The 26,195-nt window shown below is 50.4% G+C and overlaps 2 protein-coding genes and 1 long non-coding RNA gene across 4 annotated transcripts in view; all 3 read right to left on the bottom strand.

The window, feature by feature from the left end:
• Positions 1 to 2,032: 2,032 nt before the first annotated feature.
• On the bottom strand, positions 2,033 to 5,041 carry RABIF (RAB interacting factor). Its single transcript, XM_074936380.1, has 2 exons — positions 4,901 to 5,041; positions 2,033 to 3,788 (listed from the first exon to the last, which is right to left on the bottom strand). Exons 1-2 carry the CDS (start codon positions 5,039 to 5,041, stop codon positions 3,543 to 3,545), a joined length of 387 nt encoding a protein of 128 aa, XP_074792481.1. The 3' UTR covers positions 2,033 to 3,542.
• A 1,337-nt stretch (positions 5,042 to 6,378) lies between these two features.
• On the bottom strand, positions 6,379 to 12,333 carry LOC141975758 (uncharacterized). The gene is made up of 3 exons (XR_012636003.1): positions 12,195 to 12,333; positions 7,456 to 7,564; positions 6,379 to 6,538 (listed from the first exon to the last, which is right to left on the bottom strand). It is a non-coding gene; the product is annotated as an uncharacterized LOC141975758 (long non-coding RNA).
• A 3,501-nt stretch (positions 12,334 to 15,834) lies between these two features.
• KLHL12 (kelch like family member 12) overlaps positions 15,835 to 26,195 on the bottom strand; it is a 106,778-nt gene continuing 96,417 nt past the window's right edge. For both annotated transcript variants that reach the window (XR_012636001.1, XR_012636002.1), the window contains exon 12: positions 15,835 to 15,999. The gene's annotated coding sequence lies outside the window, so the exon portion shown is untranslated. The remainder of the gene's footprint in view (positions 16,000 to 26,195) is intronic.

The raw sequence follows: 26,195 nt of genomic DNA, 5'->3' as shown, positions 1-26,195 counted from the left end.
CATCTCAGGCATTGGCACCCTGACAGCAGGATTGTCTGGCTATGTAGACTCCCTCCTCAGGCCCTACGCTACCAGCACTCCCAGCTACCTTCGAGACACCACTGACTTCCTGAGGAAACTACAATCCATCGGTGATCTTCCTGATAACACCATCCTGGCCACAATGAATGTAGAAGCCCTCTACGCCAACATTCCACACAAAGATGGACTACAAGCCGTCAAGAACACTATCCCCGATAATGTCACGGCTAACCTGGTGGCTGAACTTTGTGACTTTGTCCTTACCCATAACTATTTTACATTTGGGGACAATGTATACCTTCAGATCAGCGGCACTGCTATGGGTACCCGCATGGCCCCACAGTATGCCAACATTTTTATGGCTGATTTAGAACAACGCTTCCTCAGCTCTCGTCTCCTAACGCCCCTACTCTACTTGCGCTATATTGATGACATCTTCATCATCTGGACCCATGGAAAAGAAGCCCTTGAGGAATTCCACCATGATTTCAACAATTTCCATCCCACCATCAACCTCAGCCTGGTCCAGTCCACACAAGAGATCCACTTCCTGGACACTACAGTGCTAATAAATAATGGTCACATAAACACTACCCTACACCGGAAACCTACTGACCGCTATTCCTACCTACGTGCCTCCAGCTTTCACCCTGACCACACCACACGATCCATCGTCTACAGCCAAGCTCTGCGATACAACCGCATTTGCTCCAACCCCTCAGACAGAGACAAACACCTACAAGATCTCTATCAAGCATTCTTACAACTGCAGTACCCACCTGCGGAAGTGAAGAAACAGATTGATAGAGCCAGAAGAGTTCCCAGAAGTCACCTACTACAGGACAGGCCTAACAAAGAAAATAACAGAACGCCACTAGCCGTCACCTTCAGCCCCCAACTAAAACCCCTCCAACGCATTATTAAGGATCTACAACCTATCCTGAAGGATGACCCAACACTCTCACAAATCTTGGGAGACAGGCCAGTCCTTGCCTACAGACAACCCCCCAACCTGAAGCGAATACTCACCAACAACCACATACCACACAACAGAACCACTAACCCAGGAACCTATCCTTGCAACAAAGCCCGTTGCCAACTGTGCCCACATATCTATTCAGGGGACACCATCACAGGGCCTAATAACATCAGCCACACTATCAGAGGCTCGTTCACCTGCACATCCACCAATGTGATATATGCCATCATGTGCCAGCAATGCCCCTCTGCCATGTACATTGGTCAAACTGGACAGTCTCTACATAAAAGAATAAATGGACACAAATCAGATGTCAAGAATTATAACATTCATAAACCAGTCGGAGAACACTTCAATCTCTCTGGTCACGCAATCAGAGACATGAAGGTCGCTATCTTACAACAAAAAAACTTCAAATCCAGAGTCCAGCGAGAAACTGCTGAATTGGAATTCATTTGCAAATTGGATACTATTAATTTAGGCTTAAATAGAGACTGGGAGTGGCTAAGTCATTATGCAAGGTAGCCTATTTCCCCTTGTTTTTTCGTACCCCCCCCAGACGTTCTGGTTAAACTTGGATTTATGCTGGAAGTGGCCCACCTTGATTGTCATGCACATTGTGGGGAGAGTGGTCAGTTTGGATGAGCTATTGCCAGCAGGAGAGTGAGTTTGTGTGTGTGGGGGGGACGGGGGGGGGTGAGAAAACCTGAATTTGTGCTGGAAATGGCCCACCTTGATTTTCATGCAGGTTGTAAGGAGAGTGGTCACTTTGGATAGGCTATTACCAGCAGGAGAGTGAGTTTGTCTGTGGGGGGGGGCGGAGGGTGAGAAAACCTGGATTTGTGCTGGAAATGGCCCAACTTGATGATCACTTTAGATAAGCTATTACCAGCAGGAGAGTGGGGTGGGAGGAGGTATTGTTTCATGGTGTCTGTGTATATAATGTCTTCTGCAATTTCCACAGTATGCATCCGATGAAGTGAGCTGTAGCTCACGAAAGCTCATGCTCAAATAAATTGGTTAGTCTCTAAGGTGCCACATTTCTTTATTATTCAGATATGTCATGCTGTTTTCTTTTTCTTTTAACTCACAGAGTCCAATGCTTTCACATGCATCAAGCTAATGAAGTTTTAAAAAGACGATTCTTCATGATGCATTTTTAGCTAAAACAAATGCATTTCAAGTCCCTCTCACCAAGAGCTAACTTTTGTAATTATCTGGTCTATACCAAGGACCATATTTGCTGACACTCAGTTTCCAATTTTTTTTCCTTGTACAGCAGTGGTTCTCAAACTTTTGTACTAGTGAGTCCTTTCACATAGCAAGCCTCTGAGTGCAACTCCCCTTATAAATTTAAAACACTTTTTAATATATTTAACACCATTATAAATGCTGGAGGCAAAGCAGGGTTTGGGGTGAAAGCTGACAGCTCGAAACCCCCCATGTAATAACCTCATGACCCCCTGAGGGGTCCCAACCCCCAGTTTGAGAACCCCTACTGTACAGTATGTTAAGAACTTGACTTTTGTATTAAGGCAGCATGTTCTAATTTTAAGCAAGTTTCATAATCACATTTCTGGAAAGACCTTAATAAACTTCTCAGCTGAGTCTTAATCAAATGTACTTGCAGTGTGACCAGTCAGTCTACAGCAAGCAATAATAACTTGCAAAAATGTATACTTTACTGTCCTCCCTCTTTAGTCTCTACAGACAAAAGACAATACAAACATCACACTGAGAAACATGGAATAAATTTAATTGAACATGAATATTGATTATAGCAGTTCAAGTACATTTACTTTTTGCAATTTGACTATAGATTTTATCTTACACAGGAAATACCCTCATATTTCCTGAAAAATGAAACCTCCACAGCAGTGCCAGCCCAGGCCATCTTTCATTGCCAGGCCATGAACAATTCAAACTGTAAATGCAAGTGGGAAAGTAATCTTTTAAAAGGGGGGAGAAAGCTGCCCTGGCTGTAAACTTTTACATGTGGCATGAAGGGCAAACCCTGTAGTCCAAAATATAGTGAGAAACCACTAAAACTGGATAAAATGCCTGAGAAAATGGGCAAAGTTCTGTCTACCTAGCTGTCCTCTCAAAGGTGCAGTTCCGAGTTTGTTCCTCCCTTTTGAAGAAAGCTTGTTCACTGAAATCGCAATGTTCCATATTCCAGTCAAAATTTAAAATTAAAAAACAAACCATGAGTTTCTGTGGGAAAAACATCCGGTGACAGGAGTTATGCTCACATTTTATACTTCAGGAACCAAGATGAGACTGCCCATGAGTTAGGACTAAAAATCAGAAATGGGAAGACTGTGGAATCGCCATCCCCATGTTACAATGGGAGGAAGGACCAGATGAAGCCGAAATGCACTGAATGTAATAATTGCCTATTGCTTTAAATAAGCTGTTAAGATGAATCCGGTGCCTCTGGCTTCATGTTGGTACATGTTAAGAGCCGTGGAATGGTTGTACTGAGGAATCCTGGCTGCCAGCTGGGATGGCCTCACAGAGAGTCCGAGCTCCACTGAGGATGCTACTCATGAGAAACACGGTCCAAGGCTATGTAGAAGCTCTTCTTATCATCTAGGCAGTGCCAGCCAATTGGCCCGATCTCACAGTCTGCGCATATGAGGAACTTTACATTCCCAACGTCCTTGGTGAACCCAATATTCTCAAAGGAAAACATGTCATCTACAAGCCAGTGATCCTGGAGCACGTCCCCATCCGGAGAGCTGCTGGCAAGCAGGGCTGTCTTCTTCTTCATGGAGGGAAGGAAAAGCTGTCAAGGAACAAAACATGGCATTAGCCATTTGTACACAGGAACCATTTACAAACACCAGCGATCACCTGTACAGGCTCAGCTCCAGTGCAGCCAGAGCTGCAGAGCAGACTCGAAGGACAAGAGACAGCCCTGCCTCACAAGTAGGCACAGATTAAGAGACATGCCGCAGAGACACACAGAGATAAATATAAGAAAAAAGCCCGCACGGGGCTGGGGGCAGCACAAGGAGCCAAGAAACCAGGAGCCAAGCCTGGTCACGATGCACCGCAGTGGTCTGGGGACACCAACAGCCTCCCCAGTCAGGGGCGTTGTGAGCGGGGTCTGAAGGACGAGGACGTGTCTGAAGAAGGACAATGAAGCAGGAAGGGGGCACCGGTGGGGCTGGGGACTAGAGCCAGGGGCTGATCAGGAATCGCTGCGGATACCAGGTGATCGGGGGCTGCCCGGGCACGGCCGGCTGACGGGCAGGGTGGAGCCCGCCCCGGAAGGGAGAAAGCTGCAGCTGGGGAGCGGCGCTGCGGGCCGGGCCGGGCCGGGCCGGGGGAGGAGGAGGAGGAGGAGGGCGGGGCGGGCCGGGCCGGGCCGGGCCGGGCCGGGCCGGGGGGAGGAGGGGGGGGGCACTGTGGGCCGGGCCGGGGGGAGGAGGAGGGGGGCGCTGCGGGCCGGGCCGGGCCGGGGGGAGGAGGAGGGGGGCGCTGCGAGCCGAGCCGAGCCGAGCCGGGCCGGGCCGGGGGGGGGAGGAGGAGGGGGGCGCTGCGGGCCGGGCCGGGCCGGGGGGAGGAGGAGGGGGGCGCTGCGAGCCGAGCCGAGCCGGGCCGGGCCGGGCCGGGGGGAGGAGGAGGGGTCGCTGCGGGCCGGGCCGGGCCGGGCCGGGCCGGGGGGAGGAGGAGGGGGGCGCTGCGGGGCGGGCCGGGGGGAGGAGGGGGGGGCACTGTGGGCCGGGCCGGGGGGAGGAGGAGGGGGGCGCTGCGGGCCGGGCCGGGCCGGAGGGAGGAGGAGGGGGGCGCTGCGGGCCGGGCCGGGGGGAGGAGGAGGGGGGCGCTGCGGGCCGGGCCGGGCCGGGGGGAGGAGGAGGGGGGCGCTGCGGGCCGGGCCGGGGGGGGCCGCACCTCTCTGCGCGCGAAGGTGGCGGCGCCGGGCAGCAGCACGCGCGAGCCGCAGCGCTGGCACAGCACGGCCTTGCGGTTGCGGCCCCGCGCGCAAACCAGCTCCCCCGCGCCCGGCTCCATCTCCGCGCAGGGCGCCGCCATGGCCGCGCAGGCGCATTAGTGCCGCCTCGGCGCGCGCAACAGGGGCCCGGGGCGGGGCGAAGGTTCCACGCGGGGGGGTTGCTCCCGGAGCAGGGCTGAGTGGTGACGTCAAAGCCACACGGGGGGCTACGCGCTGGGTGACCATATTTCCCAAAGGGAAAACGGGACACAGCGTGGAGCCCCCCCGGCTTCCCTCCCGCCCCCCACGGAGCTGGTCCGGGCCCCCCACCTGGCTACCCCCCAGGTCCCCCCGTGGTTGGCCCCAGTCCCTCCCCACCTGGCCATACCCTCTGCCCCCCCGCCTCCCCACGGGGCTCTCCCAAGCCCCCCCAACCCGGCTTCCCTCCTGCCCCCCACGGAGCTGGCCCGAGGCCCCTCAACCAAGCCCTCCTCTCCCCTGGGTGGGGCTGGCCCGAGTCACTGGCTCGAGCCCTCCCGCACCCCTGCATGGGGCTGGTGTCGCTGCTCACCCCAGCCCGGCCTGCCCCCTGCCTTGCCCCCGTGGGGGATGGCATCGCTGCTCACCCCCCCACCTTCCTCCCCAACCCACTTCTTTGACCAAAGTGGGCCTTTGTCCTGTTCGCTCTTGCCCAGTGATCAAGTTGGCAAACAGGACAAATGTCCACCTTTGCCAAAACAGTCAGGTCGGCCGGGACAGGGTTTAAAAAAGGGACTGTCCCGGCCAAAACGGGACATATGGTCACCCTAGCTCTACGGCTAGAAGTGGAATGAGGTCAAAGAGGGGGGCTGAGCTATGGCATAGGGTCACGGGCATGCGGCTATGGGGTAAGGGTAGGTGACATGTGATGGGTGGTTCCAGGGCAGGGCCAGGGCCAGCAGTGGGTGGGTCTGTTGGGATTCGGTTAGTTTGAGAGGTGCCTATCCATATCCAGCCTCTCTCAGAGGGCAGAGCAGGGCACCTGTTCTGTTTTGTTCTTGGTGATGCCTGGGGCACGTGGGCTCAGCCGTGGGGCTGCGTGGAAGGGGATGCTCTGGGTCTTTCCTTTTGTCTGAAGGTTTGTACTTGTTTTGTATTTACTAAAATCTAGTTGAGACACAGCTTAATCAAGAGGTTTGTGAGGTGATTTGGCTGGGCAGCGCCGACTAGTGACTGGAGCCCAGCAGTGGGAATTGAGAGTCCTGGACTCAGTTCCCAGAAGTTTCTTTTCCAGACAAGTCCCAGAAGTGAAGGCACAGTGCTAGGCCTATCTTTGGGCTAGCAGGCACAGCTTTGGGTGCATGCACTGACCATCCTCCTGAGGGAATTCTGTACTAAAAAAAAAATGCTGCATACAATCTTCTGAAATTCTGCAAAATTCTGAATATTTTATTTGTCAATAATAAATGCAGAGGCTTCCACATGGGAGTGTAGAGCACATGCCACTGGCTGCACAGACGTGGGCAATCACCCCCATCCCCCCAGGTCATGGATTCAGCACCTGACCCAGCGCAAGGGAAACACCTGGCGACCTGCTCCTCTGCACCAGCTGCGCCAAGCTAGAAAGCAAGAAGGACAGAGTCACACACACACACATCCACCCTGGCCCCAAACCAGGCATGGACAGGCAGACTCAGCCTGGCAGGATCCAAGTGTGGAGGGGATTAGTATGGGGGGACCTGGGTGTGGGGTGAGAGGGCTCTGTGTGGGGATATAGGGTGCCGCATTCTTTGAAGGGCCCAGATGCAGTGGGGATCTGGGTCCAGTGGCAATGGGACTCTGCAGGAAGGCTCAGGTGAAGGAGGTTGGGACTCATCTGAGGGGGTCTGGGCGGGGGGGGGGGGGGGGAAATGGGGCTCAGCAAGGGGCAGTCTGGGTGCTGAAGAAGTGAGGCTTGGTGGAGTGGGGGTCTAGGTTCAGCTGGTTAGGGCTTAGTAGGGTGGCAGTCCAGGTGCAGGAGGCTCATCAGGGTGATCCAGGTGTGGGGTGAAGGTGGGAATCATCAGGGTTGGGGTTTGTTTGGGGCTCTGTGTGTGTGTGGGGGGGGAGGGGGCAAGAGTGAAGGGTCTGGATGCGGGGGGGGGGGAAAGAGGGGCTTGGCAGGGGTCCGGATGCAGGGGAGGGGGAAATAAGGCTCAGCAGGGTGGGGGTTTGGGTGTGGGGGGGGCTCAGCTGGGAGTTCTGGGGGTCCAGATGCATAGGGGCTGGGTGGAAGGGGCAGCAGCTCCCTGTACAGTCACCCCTTTGCCCTGCAGCTGAGGAGCAATGGGGGCAGGAAGCAGGGGGAGGCATACAGAGCTTCCTGCAGCTGGGGCAGGTTTCTGGGGGGTGGGTCTGACTCAACCTCAGCCCTGGCCATTCCTTGCAGGGGAAGAGGAAGTCTCATCCTCCCCCCAGCCCAGCTGGGATTAGCAGCTGAGCCCAGCGCAGGGTAGGAGCAACCGGCTGGGGTGTCCCCAGCCCTGCAGTGATTTACCTCTCTGCTGGCTGCTCCAGGCAACTGAAATGATGCACCCGCACTTCTAGGGAGGGGCATAAGACCGCTCTTGCAGCTTCCCTTTGCTTCCCTGTCAGAATTCATTTTTCTGTGGGGAAGCAAAGAAATCTGCTGGGGACATGAATTCTGCACATGCACAGTGGCACAGAATTCCCCCAGAGTATGATTGCCTTCTGTTGCTTTATCTCACCACTTCAATCAAAACAACTAAACTGCTTTTTAATCACCTTTACTCTATTCCTCCTGGGATAAACTGGTGTAAGGGCCGTGTGGATGCATCATAATACTGCTATAACCCTCCCAGGCCTCCTAAAGTGGTGGTACAGCACAAAATGATGTGAGTGGCAAGGGGGGAAAAGTGCAGTAGATTTAATCTTCCTGCATTTCTCTAAAGCATTTAATACAGTTCCACATGGGAAATTATTAAATTGGAAAAGAGGGGGATCAATATGAGAATCAAAAGGTGGGTAAGGAACTGGTTAAAGGGGAGACTACAATGGGTCATGCTGCAAGGTGAACTGTCAGCCTGGAGGGAGGTTATTAGTGGAGTTCCTGAAGAATTGGGCGTGGCACCAATCTTATGTAACATTTTCATTAATGAGACAAGGTGGGTGAAGTAACATCTCTTGTTTGACCAACTTCTGTTTCTGAAAGAGGCAAGCTTTTGAGCTACATAGAGCTAATAAAATGTGCTGATGACACAAAGTTGGAGGTATAACCAATATAGAGGACCAGAATATCCTACAAGGAGATTTGGCTGACCTTGAAAAAATGGCGTTATAGAAATGGGAGGAAATTTAATAGTGCAAAGTGCAAGATCATGCACTAGGGGACTAGCAACAAGAGTTTTTGCTGTAAGCTGGGGACTTATCAGTTGGAAGCAGCAGAGGAGGAGAGAGAGGATGACTATGAGATGCTAATGTGACGTGGCCGTGAAAAAGGCTAATGCAATCCTAGGATGCATCAGGCAAGGTATTTCCAGTAGAGATGGATAATTGTTGTTATTGTACAAGGCCTCATCCGGAATACTGTGTGCAATTCTGATCTCCCATGTTTAAGAAAGATGAATTCAAACTGGAGTAGGTGCAGAGAAGGGCTACTAGGATGATCAGAGGAATGGAGAACCTGTCTTATGAGAAGAGACTTAAGGAGCTTGGTTTGTTTAGCCTAACAAAATGAAGGCTGAAGGGAGATAACTCTTCTCCCTCCCTGGTGTTTGTCCCTCTGATGTATTTATAGAGAGCAAAGATAAGGGTCAATGCTGGCACAAGAACAAAAGGATATAAACTGGTCATCAACAAGTTTAGGCTTGAAATTATAAAGTTTCTAACTATTAGGGGTGAAGTTCTGGAACAGTTTTCCAAGAGGAATAGTGGAGGCAAAAATACTAATTTGTTTGAAGACGGAGCTTGACAAGTTTATGGAGAGTATGGTATGATGAGGTTGCCTACAATGGCGTAGGCCCATCTGCAACTGCTATTAGCAAATATCTCCAGTGGCCAGAGATGGGATACTAGATAGGTGGGCTCTAAGTTACTATAGAGAATTCTTTCCCAAGTGTCCAGGTGATGGGTCTTGCACACATGCTCAGGGTCTAACTGATCACCATATTGGGGGGGGGGGGGGAGGGTTCACCTTCCTCTGTAGTGTGGGGCATGGGTCACCTGCTTGTTTATTCTAGTTCAAACCATGGAGTCTCTGTAACTTGAAATCTTTAAATCAAGATTTCAGGACTTCATTAACTCAGCCAGAGGCCTGCGATGTGCAGGAGGTCAGACTAGATGATCATGATGGTCCCTTCTGGTCTTAAAAAGTCTATGAATCTGAGACTTTTCATGATTTTTCACTTCCCTTCTCCCCACCTCAAAAATAAATAAGTAAAGGAGCTATAAGTTGGTAATGGTACATTATCGTGCAGGATCCCTCTTTTGGAGGAACTGATGAAAAACATCTTGCCATATCCAAGGGGATTTCAGACTGAGACCATATATAAGGAAAATAATTCCAAAGTGGAGAGGGAAAAAAAAACGTGAAAGCAACATTTTCTGTGTTGCCATTGTGCCCACTTTTACAATAATAAGTAACGTTGTGGTTCTGTGGCAGTTCACACAGCATCCTATGCCCCAGACAAGGAAAACAGATACGAGCCGAACTACACACCTGTAATGTGCCTTGCACCTACCTGCAAGAGCACTGTCTATTTGGACACTGTACTTGTGATGACTGGGAGGCAGCAGATGAGGGACTGCTTCTGTCTGGCTTTGTAAGGGGAGGCACTGTTGTTAAAGGAAGTTCTAGCTAATTGGTGCACTTCACTGTTTATTTAAAAAAAATAAAAAACAATGCTACTTAATGGCTTTCTTAGAAAGAGCCATTGAACTTCTGAAGGAAGCAACAGGATGGGATCATGAGCACCATGTTTTCCTTGGGGGATGGTTTGCTTTATTTGAATTTGACCCTGTCTTCCATGGGCAGCAGGTATAGTAGGTCAGGGGAGGCACAGCCTTCCCTAGTGCAGCTGCTGCTGCAGGGCCCCTGTTGCGGTTTGGCAGGGGAAATATTTGCTTTTTATTATGCTCCATGCAGGTTCCAGGGCGGCTGAGGAGATAGTATGTGCTATTCAGCTTCCTGGGTTCTCAGTAATCTCCCTGGACTCCCAAGAGAATACTGATGAACCTGGGAAGCTGAGTAACACATACTACCTCCTCAGCTGGCCTGGAACCTGCACGGGGCATATCAGAAGCTTGGGGTCTGCGGAGGGGAGGTGTGGCTGTGGGGGCTCTGGCCAGCCCGGGGCTCCTCTGAACAGGTTGGGGGGAGAGCTCCGGCTGCTCTGGGGCTCCTCTGGCCACAGGGGGGAGGTAGGGGGTCTCAGGCTTTGGCTAGGGGTGGGGCAGGCGGAAGGGGTGGAGCCAGGGGCTAGCCTCGCCAAAGTGAGGCTCCACCTGCTGCCTTCTCAAATATTTTGATAAGGAACTCTGAAGACACGGCTTTTCAGAATAGTGATAAACATACATGTCACACTTCGCCAAAAGCACATTTGTCCCTCTATAAATAGTGCTCAGCAGTTTGTCCAGCCTCAGATATCATCTCTGCTGCTGACTGCAGCCCTCTCTCCAACATTACACGGTCTCCTGCCATCCAATGCCTCAACTCATGCTACTATCCAGGTTGGAAAGAGTTTAGAGATACACGGATGAAGTTGGCTATTGTATAAACTCGATGTTTTGGATGGTTAATAATGATGATTTCTCTTGTGCTGTTTGCAGTGCTGCCAAACGACTCCCAGCCCTTCACCAACATGCAAGTCATCTGGGAAATGGGAGAAGATCACGCTCCAAGAGAACTGAGTGCCTCTTTAACAGCCACAGTGATACATGTGCGGTTGGTCCTCTGGTTTCTGAGCTCCCAGCCAGAGGGTAAGTAAAAAGAAATGAAACATCTTTTGCTTTATGCCGCAACCTGGGTGGGCTCTTAGCAGAGATTGAGGGGGGAGCACTCCAGAAGAAAGGCCTCTCGTCTCTCTCATTGGGCCTCAGCAAGACAGGCAGAAGTTGAATCCACGGCACTCGGAGCTGCCAGAGCAGAGTCTTTCACAGAGGCGGGCTGGCAGGCTCCCTACCCAGCTCCACGTGGCTCCTGGAAGTGGCCAGCATGTCCCTGCAGCCCCTAGGCAGAGGTGCAGCCAGGGTGGCTCTGCACACCGCCCCTGGCCCGAGTGCCTGCTCCGCAGCTTCCATTGGCCAGGAACTGAGGCCAATGGGAGCTGTGGGGGCAGCACCTGTGGGCGGAGGCAGTGCACGGAGCCACCTGGCCAAGCCTCTACCTAGGAACCGGACATGGTGACCGCTTCTGGGGAGTGCCCCCCGAGGTAAGCGCCACTCAGAGCCCTCACTCCCTCCCGCATTCCAATCCCCTGCCCCAGCCCTGAGCCACGCCCAAACTCCCGCTGCTGCTGGAGGTGGGAGGGGGCTCAGGGCTGCAACTGCACCTGCCACTACAGAAGTCCCAGAATCTGTGACTTTCGTGACCTCCGTGACAAACTTAAAGCCTTAACGATAAGGCCATTGGGGAGAAATTAATTAATTCTTTGCATCAGACTTCACAGTTGAGAATGTGAGGGAGATTCCCAAAGCTGAGCCATTCTTTTTTGGTGACAAATCTGAGGAACTGTCCCAGATTGAGGTGTCATTAGAGGAGGTTTTGGGACAAATTGATAAATTAAACAGTAATGAGTCACCAGGACAAGATGGTATTCACCCAAGAGTTCTGAAGTATCTCAAATGTGAAATTACAGAACCACTAACTGGTTTGTAACCTATCATTTAAATCAGCTTCTGTACCAAATGACTGGAGGACAGCTAATGTGACACCAATTTTTAAAAAAGCACTTCAGCGGTGATCCTGGCAATTACAGGCTACTAAGCCTGACTTCAGTACCAAGCAAACTGGTTGAAACTATAGTAAAGAACAGAATTGTCCAACACGTAGATGAACATAATTTGTTGGGGAAGAATCAACAAGGGAAATCATGCCTCACCAATCTACTAGAATTCTTTGAGGGGGGTCAACAAGCATGTGGACAAGGGGGAATCCAGTGGATACAGTGTACTTAGATTTTCAGAAAGCCTTCGACAAGGTTCCCACCAAAGGCTCTTAAGCAAAGTAACTGGTTAAAAGATAGGAAACAAAGGTTAGTGTGACGGGGTTCGACTTACCACCGCTGGCATCTCCTGCCGGTCGCTCTGGGAATTAGCTCTTGACACCGCTGTGGAGCGCCCTCGACGCGTGGTGTTGGGCCCATCATTTGCTCTGCTGCCCTTGGACCCACGTTGCTCCCTGCTCAGCAGTGTCCTCTTCCGGACAGTCCTCGACTGCTTCAGAACACTGCCCTCCAGCAGTACCCACCGCTTCAGTCTCACCCTCTTCCGGGCTGGGGGGCATGGGGGTGTTGTTAACAGCCGTCCTTCTGTCTGCACCTGCCTCGGTGGCAAACCACAACCCTGTAGTCTAGCCCCTTATCTCAGGGGCTAGTTGCAGTCTGTCTCAGCCTCTCTCCTCAATGGCCAGGTGCAGTGCAAAGGGGGGCAGGGCCCAGGCCCACCTGCCCGCTACTCTGGACCCTGACCCAGGGACCCTCTAGCGGCAGCCTCTCTCTGCCCTTCTTCCTTCCCCTCTTGCCCGCTCAGTTTCCCTGGGCCACTTCCCCTTTGGCCCTATGCAGCCTGGCAGGTAGTGGGCTGGAGCCCCTATCTGCTCCCCGAAGCCTGCCCAGCACTGCTCTGTCCAAGGTGCTGCTCCTTGCCTCAGGAGCCAGTCCTTGTCCCTTGCTGGCTGGGGCATGACTGCCTTCTCCCTAGCTGGGCAGCCTTTATATAGGACCTAGCCTGGTGCTGATTGGCTCTCCCCAGGCCTTCACTGATTGGCTGCTGATCCGCACAACCTCTCAGGCTTTGTTCAGCCCTTTTTCTCCGGGGGTGGGGCTCTGTCCCACCACAGTTAGGAATAAATTGTCAGTTTTCAGAATGGAGAGAGGTAAATAGTGGTGTCCCCCAGGGGGTCTGTTCTGGGACCAGTCCTATTCAACATATTCATGAATGATCTGGAAAAAGGGGTTAACAGTGAGGTGGCAAAATTTGTGGAGGACACAAAACTACTCAAGATAGTTAAGTCACAGGCAGACTGCAAAGAGCTACAAAAGAATCGCTCAAAACTGAGTGACTGGGCAACAAAATGGCAGATGAAATTCAGCGTTGATAAATGCAAAGCAATGCACATTGGAAAACAACATCCCAACTATACATATAAAACGATGGGGTCTAAATTAGCTGTTACCACTCAAGAAAGAGATTTTGGAGTCATTGTGGATAGTTCTCTGAAAACATCCACTCAATGTGCAGCGACCATCAAAAAAGCAAACAGAATGTTGGGAATCATTAAGAAAGGGATAGATAAGACAGAAAATAGCATATTGCCTCTAAATAAATCCATGGTACTCCCACATCTTGAATACTGTGTGCAGATGTGGTCGCCCCATCTCAAAAAAGATATAATGGAGTTGGAAATGGTTCAGAAAAGGGCAACAAAAATGATTCGGGGTATGGAACGGCTTCTGTATGAGGCGAGATTAATAAGATTGGGACGTTTAAGCTTGGAAAAGAGACGAGTAAGGGGGATATGATGGAGATCTAAAAAATATATGACTGGTGTGGATAAGGTAAATAAGGAAGTGTTTATTTCTTCTCACAACACAAGAACTAGGGTTCACCAAATGAAATTAATAGGCAGCAGGTTTAAAAGAAAGAAAAGGAAGTATTTCTTCACACAACACACAGTCAACCTTGCCAGAGGATGTTCTGAAGGCCAAGACTATAACAGGGTTCAAAAAAGAACTAGATAAGTTAATGGAGGATAGGTCCATCAATGGCTATTAGCCAGGATGGGCAGGGATGGTGTCCCTAGCCTCTGTTTGCCAGAAGCTGGGAATGGGAGACAAGGGATGGATCACTTGATGATTACCTGTTCTGTTCATTTCCTCTGAAGCACCTGCCATTGGTCACTGTCGGAAGACAGGTGTGACGTTGCACCCCATAAGGCTTTATGGAAATATGCTTACGAATGTATATATGACATAACTGGAATATATTTCATGCTACATATGCCATGTAACACACCTCTGTAAAGATTATGATCTACTGAATCTATTCATCCTATTTGTATGCATGTATCATTTTTGTATTCGAAGTTATGAATATTGGCTGTGTACTTGCTTGACTTTTAAGTAGCGTTAGTAAAGCATTTGGTCAGCTTCTTGAGAAAGGAATGTGCAAATTAAGTGCCCAATCAAGAAACACTTAATGAACATTGGATCTTGGATGGCTTCAATCCACATAAGAAGTCTTCCTGGAGACATTCAAGATAGCATGTGGGCAATGGCTGCTGCCTGTAAAAACGGAGTCATGCTAATGTAACGCCAATATTTAAGAGGGGCTCTAGAGATGATCCTGGCAATTACAGACCGGGAAGTTGAAACAATAGTAAAGAATAAAATTGTCAGACACATAGAAGAACATATATTGTTCCGCAAAAGTCAATATGGTTTCTGTAAAGGGAGATCATGTCTTACTAATCTATTAGAGTTCTTTGAGGAGGTCAACAGACATGTGGACATAGTGTACTTAGATTTCCAGAAAGCCTCTGACAAAGTCCCTCACCAAAGGTTCTCAGGTAAATTAAGTTGTCATGGGATAAAAGGGAAGATCCTTTCATGGATTGAGAAGTGGTTAAAAGACAAGGAACAAAGGGTAGGAATAAATGGTAAATTTTCAGAATGGAGAGGGGTAACTAGTGGTGTTCCCTAAGGGTCAATCCTGGGACCAATCCTATTCAACTTATTCATAAATGATCTGGAGAAAGGGGTAAACAGCGAGGTGGCAAAGTTTGCAGATGATACTAAACTGCAAGGTGCAAGATAGTTAAGACTAAAGCAGACTGTGAAGAACTTCAAAAAGATCTCACAAAACTACGTGATTGGGCAACAAAATGGCAAATGAAATTTAATTTGGATAAATGTAAAGTAATGCACATTGGAAAAAATAACCCCAACTATTCATACAATATGATGGGGGCTAATTTAGCTACAACTAATCAGGAGAAAGATCTTGGAGTCATCGTGGATAGTTCTCTGAAGACGTCCATGCAGTATGCAGCGGCAGTCAAAAAAGCAAATGGGATGTTAGGAATAATTAAAAAAGGGATAGAGAAGAAGATGGAGAATATTTTATTGCCCTTAGATAAATACACGGTACGCCCACACCTTGAATACTGCGTACAGATGTGGTCCACTCATCTCAAAAGAGATATACCGGCATTAGAAAAGGTTCAGAGAAGGGCAACTAAAATGATTAGGGGTTTGGAATGGATCCCATATGAGGAGAGATTAAAGAAGCTAGGATTTTTCAGCTTGGAAAAGAGGAGACTAAGGGGGGATATGATAGAGGTCCATAAAATCATGAGTGGTGTGGAGAAAGTGAATAAGGAAAAGTTATTTACCTGTTCCCATAATATAAGAACTAGGGGCCACCAAATGAAATTAATGGGCAGCAGGTTTAAAACAAATAAAAGGAAGTTCTTCTTCACACAGTGCAGTCAATCTGTGGAACTCCTTGCCTGAGGAGGTTGTGAAGGCTAGGACTATAACAGGGTTTAAAAGAGAACTGGATAAATTCATGGAGATTAAGTCCATAAATGGCTATTACTCAGGATGGGTAAGGAATGGTGTCCCTAGCCTCTATTTGTCAGAGGGTGGAAATGGATGGCAGGAGAGAGATCACTTACGTTATGGACATGTGACTTGCCCGTGTGACTCCAAAACACCATCTTGGGGCTGGACTTTGCATAGGAGAGAGGAGGAGGTCTCCACCCACAAGAGAAAGTCTGTTTAAGACAGTGAGAGACTCCTCCATTTTGTCTTCAGCTGGCTCAAGAGATAGCTTCTCCACCCCAAAGGATACCTGAAAGAAACTGGAACAAAGGACAGTAACCACAGGAGGTGTGAGTGGTTGCTGGACCCAGACTAGAAGAGACTGGTCTGTAAAAGGAACACCTCTGAGGGTGAGGTTTTATCTGTGTTCAGTTTTCTTACTGTATTAGGCACAGACTTGTGTGTTTTATTTTATTTTGTTTGTTAATTCACTTTGTTCTGTCTGCTGTTACTTGGAACCCCTTAAATCCTACTTTCTGTATTTAATAAAATCACTTTTTACATATTACTTAACCCAGAGTATGTATTAATATCTGGGGGGGAGGGGGGGCAAATAGCTGTGCATATCTCTCTATCAGTGTTATAGATGGCGAAAAATTTATGAGTAAAACGGATTTATTTGGGGTTTGGACCCCACTGGGAGTTGGGCATCTGAGTGTTAAAGACAGGAACATTTCTTAAACTGCTTTCAATTAAGCCTACAGCTGTTAGGGGACGTGGTTCAGACTTGGGTCTGGGTTTGCAGCAGGCTAGCGGGTCTGAACCAGGCAGGGCACTGAAGTCCCAAGTTGCCAGAGCAGGAAAAGTAGTAGTCCTGGCACATCAGTGGGCAGCCCCAAGGGGATTTCTGTGATCCAACCTGTCACAACAGGATACTGGGCTAGATGGATCTTTGGTCTGAGCCAGTATGGCCATTCTTATGTAATGGTGGTGTCCCACCCTGAATCGGAGAAATTTCCGGTGAGCTGGATGAATGTTGATGTGGATGTATGCATCCTTCTTGTCGAGTGCCGGGCACCAGATTTCCTGGGAGATGGAGGGGCTAATGAAAGCGAATGTCACCATATAGAATTTGGATTTCCTGATAAAGGCATGGTGAGCAGGTGGCATGCCCCTTCAGGGAGGCTAGCCCCATAGCCCCGCCCCTTCTGCACAAGACCCTGTCCTCTGCGTCAGGAGCCCTGAACCCCCTTGACCCTCCCTCCCATGCCTGGAGAAGCCCCGGGTTGGCCTGAACCCCCACCCCAAGATAGCCCCAATCCTGGGACGGCCCCAGCCGGCCAACCCACCCAAGCCCCAGCCCGGCTGGCCAGAGCAACCCCAGCAACGCTGGGCTGGCTTGAGGAGTCCCAGCCCTCCATCCCACGGCAGCAGCTCCAGCCAGAGAAGACAGAGCCTTCCCTGGCCTATTATATCTGCGCCCCTGGATAAAGATGTTGAGCACCAACAGGTCCAGAATGGGATGTCACCCTCTGCCCTTCTTCAGAATGAGGAAATATGGGAAGTAAACCCTCTGCCCCCTCAAGTGAAGTGGGACAGGTCTATGGCACCCTTCAGGAGAAGAGCGTCAGCCTCTTGTTGGAGGATGCATTGGTGGGATGGGTCCCTGTGAGAAATCCAAGTTGGGCAATGAGGCAGAAACAAGAGGAATTTTATGGAGTATCCATGATGGATGATCTCCAGTACCCAACTGTCCATCGTGATCTTGCCCCAATTGTGGATGAACAGGGCAAGACAGCCCCCAGAGACTGCTGCTGGGAAAGGCTTGAGGTGACTGTGGTGAAGGCCCCTGCGACCGGTGTCATCTGTGTGACAGCTCCTGATGGCATTGGTAGTATGCCAGGTAGGAGGTGTGGGGTCAGGGATGGAATGATTGGTTCTGCTCTCTGCATCTTGGGGCTGGGGTGTAGATGCCAAGGGACCTGAGTGTGGCTTGAGAGTCTTTCAGAGAGTGGAGGGACTCATCTGTTTTTCTCCTTGAACAGTTTGTGTGTGTCGAAGGGGAGGTCATCAATGGTGGTATGGACCTCCTTGGGGAAACTGGATGACTGCAGCCAGGAATCCCTGAGGAACACGACCCCAGTTGTTAGAGAACGAGAGGCCGTGTTGGCTGCATTCATAGCAGCCTGGAGTCCCACCTTGGCCACCAGTCTTTCCTCATCCAACAGCACTTGGAACTGCTGCTATCTGTCTGGTGGCAGATGGTCTTTGAACTCAGCCAGTTTGGTGTAATTGTGAAAGTCATGTTTTGCCAGCAGAGATTGATAGTTGACTATATGAAATTGGAGCCCGACTGAGGAGGAGGCTTTCCTGCCTGTCCACCTTCTTTGCCGCTCTGTCCAGGGGAGTGGATTTCTGTGGGTGATGGCGGGCCCACTCTGCCACTGCGTGGACCACCAGAGGGTTGGGAGATGGGTGGGTAAAGAGAAAGTCTGTATTTCCTCTGCCTGTGACAGGGTCCCCAGAGTGAAACCTGGACTGTGGGAGAGCTGAGCCCTTCAAACTCACCAGCCTGGGCTGTCCTTCACATTGGGATGCTGTTGTCAAGCTACAAACCTCTGACAGGCCCTGCACTTACACAGCCATTCACAGGCAGGGACACTCGAATGATCTCCCAGCCACTCATGAACCAACAATAGGGAGGCTCCAACCAATTCCCCCAGCTCCCCAGTACTGTCCTGTCTTGCATGCTCAGAAGCCTGGCCAGGATAAGCTCATTACCTAGTTCGCCAATCTGACAACAGGGTAGTAGGCGTGCAACATCCCTGTTAGCTGGAGCTGAGATTCCCCCAGGCACTTGCACTGAAACATGCTGCCTTAGGTAAAATATCAAACAGGTTTATTAACCACAGACATTGATCGTGAGTATAAGTGGGAGGCATAAAGGTCAGGGATAGTTACCTTAAGAAAATAAAAAGTAAATGCATTCTAAATCCTAAACTTTTAGTCTAAGCAAGAGTTGAATCATACAGCCTTTCTCACCCTGACAGATGGTCCAAGCAAGTTACAGTTCCTCAGTACACAGGCTGGGACACCCTTCCAGTCTCAGATTTTCCAGGTGTTTGGGGAGGAGGGGAGAAAGAACAGAAGGAGGCCAAGTGATGATGTCACTTCCCATCTTTTATACTTTCTTTCAGCTTGCTGGAAAGATCTTTCCTGTGCCATGGGGATCAGGCAGTTCCCACTGGTCAAGCAGTCTCCATTGCACACGTGCCTTCTCTAAGGAATCTTTGGGATAGTGAATTACTTTCTTGATGGGTGTTGATGAGCCAGTAACACTGTCTGGCTACTGATGGCTACTCCTTTGTTGTAACTGAAAGATTGGTTGTGGGTCTTCCCAACCTCACAACATATATCAGTAACACATATTGCAATACTTCATAACTTCACATACTATGATAGTACATACAATCCAACAGGTTATTATTGTTCAGTAGATCAAGCCTTACAAAATGATACCTCACTTCGTACAAAACATATCATAGTAATATCACCATGGGGGTTCCAGGTTGCTACTTTGAGGTACAGAGTGTCACACTGCCCTCTTGGGAGTGGGGGCACAGGAGCGTGACACATAGTGCTTAATTGTTTTGGCACCTCTGGGCCCGGCAGGTCAGAGTCCTGGCATCTCTGGGCTTGCTGCACCACTTATGAATATAAAAAAACTGCTTGAACCCTGGCATCTGATTGCTTGAGCCCCAACTCCTCTTTCATTACAATTTAAGCAGTGGTGCCACACTGTTCTCTCTAGTTTTCCCACCCATGTGCGGAATGAATTTTATGTGCACCAATATGGAGGTGACGCGTCACTCATCACCTCCATATTGGTGCACATAACAAAATTCATGTGGCGGGGTGGGGCTGAGGGGTTCGGAGGGCCAGGAGAGGGATCAGGGCTGGGGCAGAGGTTTGGGTGGGGAGGGGAGAGGGCTCTGGCTGGGGGTGTGGGCTCTGGGGTGGGGTCGGGGATAAGGCTCAGGGCTGGGGCAGAAGGTTGGAGTCTGGGGCTGGGCCACGGGATAGGTGCCCCTCCCCCAGCCATGGCAGGTCTGGGGTGGGACTGGGGCACCTCTCCCCTAGTCGCGGCAGGTCTGGGGCTGGTCTGGGTTGGGGCCTCTCTCCCAGCCGCAGTAGGTCCGTGGCTGGGGGAAAGGCATCTCTCCCCACTGCAGCCCTGAGCGCCTGCGCAGCGCTTAATAGGCTGCCACATGGCTGTGCAGCTGAGAAGGACCTTAGGTGCCACACCAGCTGTGCCAATTGTGAAATGGCCTCGTTTATGGGAAGAGCCGTCTGAGAGGGTCCCTGGGGTTGGAGGATGTCCCGGAGCAGATGCTGTGTGTCCTGGACTTCCTCTAGCAGGATCCCCAGATCCGCCGCCAGCTGCTGTGGCCGTTCTGGTTACTGGCGGTGGCCATCCAGCTGAGAGCGCGAGGCAGGAACACGCGCCTTGTCCGGAGATGAAGAGGCAGCAGTGCGGACCAGGGGAACCAGCAGTACCGGTTCCATCTTTTCTTCCTCCTGCTCATAGAGGGTGCTGAAGGGTGGACGGGATGGTTGATAAGAGGCCTGTGCCCAGTGGCCTTGGTACAGATCCCAGGGAGGCCAATAGGGCCAAAAGAAAGGGTGTCTCTGGGCATTTGTGGGTCCCACAGGTAATGATACCAGGCCGCCATGGCAGGGTCGTAAGCTGGGGGGGGTATGTCAGACTGCAGCGTGAGTCCGGGCTCCAAGATGGGGCGGGGGAAAACGAAGGCTCCGGCTCTGAGAAGCCCTCAGACTCCAAGGGTGGCTCTGGGAAGGGCGGCGCCGACAGTGCCAGAGGCCATAGTGGGCAAAGGGACATCTCGCGCCGGTGGCACCAGAAACAGTTTGCTCACTGGAGAAAGGCGGATGGTGGCGAGTGGAGGTGCAGAGACCATGGGGTCAGGAAGAGCAGCTCCTCCGTCAGCAGCAGCGGTTCCAGGTGCCCAGGAGTGCAAGGAGTTTGGGACAATGCGGAGGGTCCAGTTGGTGTCAGCGAAGCCAGTGGGATGGGTGCCACCTTGGTTATCGGGGTAGTCAGCAGTACCACTGGATCTCACTTCTGCTGTACCTTACCCTCTACTCTGGGAAGTGTGGGCAGAGGGCTGGCTAGATCCACCCGCGACTTCTCACCCAACCGGCTCGGGGAGGAAATGCTGTGTTTCTGAGTAGTCCTGGACAAGGATCTGCTCTTATGCCCCTGTCCATATTTCTTTCCCTCATTGTGGGGCTTGTCCAGCCGTCTTGGTACCCTCAGATCTGGTGCCTGGGAGGTGCTCGGAGGTGTGTTCACCACCAGTGATGGGTGGTGCACTGCTAGTTCTATTGATCCTGGATCTGAATGCACCCGTGGGCACATGGCCTCCTCCATTAAGAGCTTCCGGAGGTGAAGTTCTCAAGCCTCCTGCATTTGGGGTGGGATGTACAAATGGCGCAGCGGGCCGTGATGTGGGTCTCACCAAGGCAGTACAGGCAATGCTGGTGCTCGTCGCTCACAGAAAACGAGCGTGGGCAAGCGTCACAGTTCTTGAAGCCTGGAATCTAGGGCATAGGCCCTGGGGATGGGGGAGTTTCCCCAAATGAGGGAAAAAACTAGACTAAACTAAACTAAGAACTATATAATACTAACAACAACTATCTACAAGAAAAATGGACAGTATATCACTCCCTTAGCAAAGCTAAGAGTGTGAAGGAACAGGGATTCCAACTCCAGCCATGTGGCTGTAAGAGGGAACTGGAGTGTTGTTGACCTGCGCGGCCTATTATAACCTTGGCTGTAAACACAAGGGGGACACACAGTGCACGTGCGCATCAATGGACATGGCCCACCCATGTTTGGAATACATATAGGGATCATCACTCAAAGAAGAACTAGTTCTTTTTTGAACCACCATTATAGTTTATGGCCTACACAACATCCCCTGGCAAGGAGTTTGTGCATTGTGTGAAGAAATACTTCCTTATGTTTGTGTTAAACCTGCTGCTTATTAATTTCACTGAGTGAACCATGGGTTTTGTGTTATGAGGAGTAAATAACTGCTCCCTGGTCACTTTCTCCACATCAGTCATGATTTTATAGACCTTTACCATATCCCCCCTTAGTCACTCTGCAGCAAATACGATCAACTATATTTCTGTAAAGCCATCACACATTTAATTGCTTGCCAAAGGCCTGGACTAGAGCCAACTTCTCCCCATGCTGTGTGGGTTTCATGTGAGAGTCACCTGCTCCTGCCAGATCTCCTGAAACTGGGGCACACGTAGCTTTGCGACAGAACATTTTAGTGCAGTGTGAAATCACAGCACATGCATCAAAATATCAGCTGTTCAGGCAACTGTGTGAGATAAGGAAAGAGACAAGTTGGTTCAGACCATTTCCTGGTCCCTCCTTGGGGAGAGCAGCGTTGGCTGCATACAAGAACAGCATTAGGCCAGACATTCCCACATGAAATAAAAATTTCTGCATAAGCTGATATTTAAAAATTGGCAGTGGACTCTGTTTGTTTGGCTACCATATGGTGGCTGTTGAGAACAGATGTCCTCTGTGCAGGATCCTTCAATCTCTTGGGTTGGGTCTACTCTGGCTACGAAACTCATGCCTCAATCTCTGCTTGGCAAACAGGTGTTCCTATAAGAATTTTACAATCTGTGGCTAGATCAGTGTCTTTAGCGCAGGTGCTGCTGAACTGGTGCAATGAACAGCTCCACTCAACCTCCTTGTTAAGAGCTGGTGTAAAATGCTGTCTAGAGGAAGCTCGTTTTAATGCAAAATAAGTTATATTTGTCCTACAAAGCCCAAGAATTAAGCTCCATGTTTTACTTTACCCATTAGCCGTTGACCTACCCACAGATACCGAGCACTCCAGTAACACTCCCAACTCTAGCGCACAGGACAGTGGCTCAGGTTTCACAGTAAATTACACTGTCATTCCAAAACAGTGGGATCTTACTGGGATATCATGACTAGCACTTGCTGCTGCACCCGAGCATGAGTATCTGCTCCCGAGAGATTGTGTTCATCCCTGGGCTAGCTCCCTGCCTCCCCGGCTTTAGCTTCCTGCAGCATCTGCTCTGGTGATGGAGCTAGGAGCGGGTCTGTGGCATAAGTGCTCTGATCCAGCATCTGAAGTGACAAAACATCCGAGGCAGAAACGGCCCTCGATCATCAGCAGGGCCACACAGCAAGGGGCGGGGGAGACCTGCTGCCCTGGGAAGCGACCAGAGTGCTAGGCCGTGGTCACAGGGTGAAGTCACTGAAGGTTTGAACAGTGACGGCACCCCCAGAGTTAGCCAATCCCCCACCTCTCCCATGAGGCACCGAGCTTCATCGTGGGCAGCCGGCCTGGGCCTGGCCTGCTTGCTGAGAGGCTGAGGCCGCTGGCATGCTGTGGAGCTGCTCTCAGGGCAGCGGGAGGTTCCTGCAGGCAGAGACAGGCTCTCTGCGCATCACATGCTGGGTTCTACACAACTGTGTTGCATCTGTTCTTTGTTTTACTGGGTTCTTGAGGGCTGAGTGGGTTTCTTCAGACCCCAAGAACAGCCATTACTGGGTGCTGCCATTGTTAACGGCAAGTCTGACAAGGATTGAGAACCCAGGAACTCATGCCCTCATTAGCAGGGGGGCAAAACTGCAGCCAGAGAACAGAATTCCCTTGAGCTGCTAATTCTAAACTTGTTTCCTTCCCCTGCTGAGAATCGAGCTTCCAGACCCCATTAGGAGTCCCAAACTGCTCCTCCCATGCTGGGAACCCCTCCCCCACTCATGAGGACCCACACGTGGGCAAGTTACAAATATTAAGTAAGAAACACGTGTTGTTCACCAGACCAAGGCCTGGTGGACTGTGCTCAAGGGAGCAGCATGACAAAGTAGCAGCTCTTCTCACACTAGCTATTCTGCACTGACCTCTCAGCTTTCCCACCTGGCTGCAGGCCACACAAGCCAGCAAAATGGGAGACAAATGACTAGAACAGCACGAGGTTGTGTTGAGCATCCCACCATAACTGAGCAATTATCAGCTTTTATCTGTAACACCTGATTCAGGACACACTCACTGTATGACTTAAAGAAACAATTTTATAAAAACAAATAGAAAAGGAGGACTTGTGGCACCTTAGAGACTAACCAATTTATTTGAGCATGAGCTTTCGTGAGCTACAGCTCACTTCATTGGATGCATCCGATGAAGTGAGCTATAGCTCACGAAAGCTCCTGCTCAAATAAATTGGTTAGTCTCTAAGGTGCCACAAGTCCTCCTTTTCTTTTTGCGAATACAGACTAACACGGCTGTTCGTCTGAAACCTGTCATAAAAACAAATGACATTATATACAATCACAAGTGATTGCTGTGCGTGTTCAACTAGAACAATTCACATACACCTATTGCTATTGTTGGTGAATGTTAGCAGCATGTGATGGAGCATAATGAAGATAACGTCAGTTTCCATAAGTAGATTTTTATTCCACACCCCTACAAACCTATCTATGTAATGTGGAGGGAAACTTCATACATGCAGGGGAAAGTATCTTTAAAGGGGAGGGAACAGGGTGACCCACAAGGCTTTCACAGCTGGGTGTATGTGCAGCTGTTGTGTTTAATCTCCTGAGGGGTGGAGTGCCTTGGGTGCTGCTGCAGCCCTGGAAGATACATGGGGTGGGTGGGTGCGTGTGTGTGTGTGGGGGAGTATAGGGTGGTCCTCAAATGCTGTTTCTTTTCTAATTAAGTTTTGTATGATTGGAGAAGGTTTCAGCCAGAATTAAAACACAAATATCTTCCTCAAGAGAAGTAAACCCCTTTTCTTTAATGAATAATCTACAGGCGTACAAAAATTGTACCAATTTCCCACTCTTCATCAGTAATTTAATCCTGCACAGTTTACATCTATATGAAAAAGTGAATGCCAGTGGTATCTTTGTTTCTTCCTTAAAACCATGACAGCTTTTCCTATAGTCTGAGGTTAAACACCCTGACCCCCACCCTGACTGCTCCCCCCAAAAGCTCCTCACCCTTATACTACTACCCTGGCTGCTCCCACCCATATACCACAACCCTGACCCCAGCCCCCATATTTCCCCACAGCCCTCACCCCGACTGCTCCCTCACCTGCGTATCAGCTCTCTGACCCCAGCTCCCTCCTTGTAGAAGCACCATGCCTGCCGATCTGCACCAGAGCGACTATTTGTCTCCCTTGTCTTCTGCTATGCTTGCTGCAGCTTTTTGGCTTTTTACACAGCACGGCTGTCCCCCTGTTATAGCCCTTCTCCTCCATGCCCCAAACAAGTTTCTGCAGCTGGAGCAGAGCTGGGCCTCCTCTGCCCCCAGACCCAGGGGATCCACCACCTCCTGCGTTCTCCAGGCAGGAGCAGGCTTGTCCTACACGCCCAGCAACAAGAAGAGCAAGTTCAAAACTTCCTGGGGCTTTAAAACGGGAGGGGTACATGCCTGGGCACCTGGCTGTGGGCAGCGACCTTCAAAACGTGACCCTAGCAGTCACAATGAATCATAGAATCATAGAATCATAGAATATCAGGGTTGGAAGGGACCCCAGAAGGTCATCTAGTCCAACCCCCTGTTCGAAGCAGGACCAATTCCCAGTTAAATCATCCCAGCCAGGGCTTTGTCAAGCCTGACCTTAAAAACCTCTAAGGAAGGAGATTCTACCACCTCCCTAGGTAACGCATTCCAGTGTTTCACCACCCTCTTAGTGAAAAAGTTTTTCCTAATATCCAATCTAAACCTCCCCCATTGCAACTTGAGACCATTACTCCTCGTTCTGTCATCTGCTACCATTGAGAACAGTCTAGAGCCATCCTCTTTGGAACCCCCTTTCAGGTAGTTGAAAGCAGCTATCAAATCCCCCCTCATTCTTCTCTTCTGCAGACTAAACAATCCCAGCTCCCTCAGCCTCTCCTCATAAGTCATGTGCTCTAGACCCCTAATCATTTTTGTTGCCCTTCGCTGGACTCTCTCCAATTTATCCACATCCTTCTTGTAGTGTGGGGCCCAAAACTGGACACAGTACTCCAGATGAGGCCTCACCAGTGTCGAATAGAGGGGAACGATCACGTCCCTCGATCTGCTCGCTATGCCCCTACTTATACATCCCAAAATGCCATTGGCCTTCTTGGCAACAAGGGCACACTGCTGACTCATATCCAGCTTCTCGTCCACTGTCACCCCTAGGTCCTTTTCCGCAGAACTGCTGCCTAGCCATTCGGTCCCTAGTCTGTAGCGGTGCATTGGATTCTTCCATCCTAAGTGCAGGACCCTGCACTTATCCTTATTGAACCTCATCAGATTTCTTTTGGCCCAATCCTCCAATTTGTCTAGGTCCTTCTGTATCCTATCCCTCCCCTCCAGCGTATCTACCACTCCTCCCAGTTTAGTATCATCTGCAAATTTGCTGAGAGTGCAATCCACACCATCCTCCAGATCAT

This window comes from Natator depressus, chromosome 21 (assembly GCF_965152275.1).
Source record: "Natator depressus isolate rNatDep1 chromosome 21, rNatDep2.hap1, whole genome shotgun sequence".
In the NCBI taxonomy this organism is placed as follows: Eukaryota; Metazoa; Chordata; order Testudines; family Cheloniidae; genus Natator; species Natator depressus.
The sequence above is the reverse complement of the archived record's forward strand: the minus strand, read 5'-3'. Positions and strand labels throughout refer to the sequence as shown.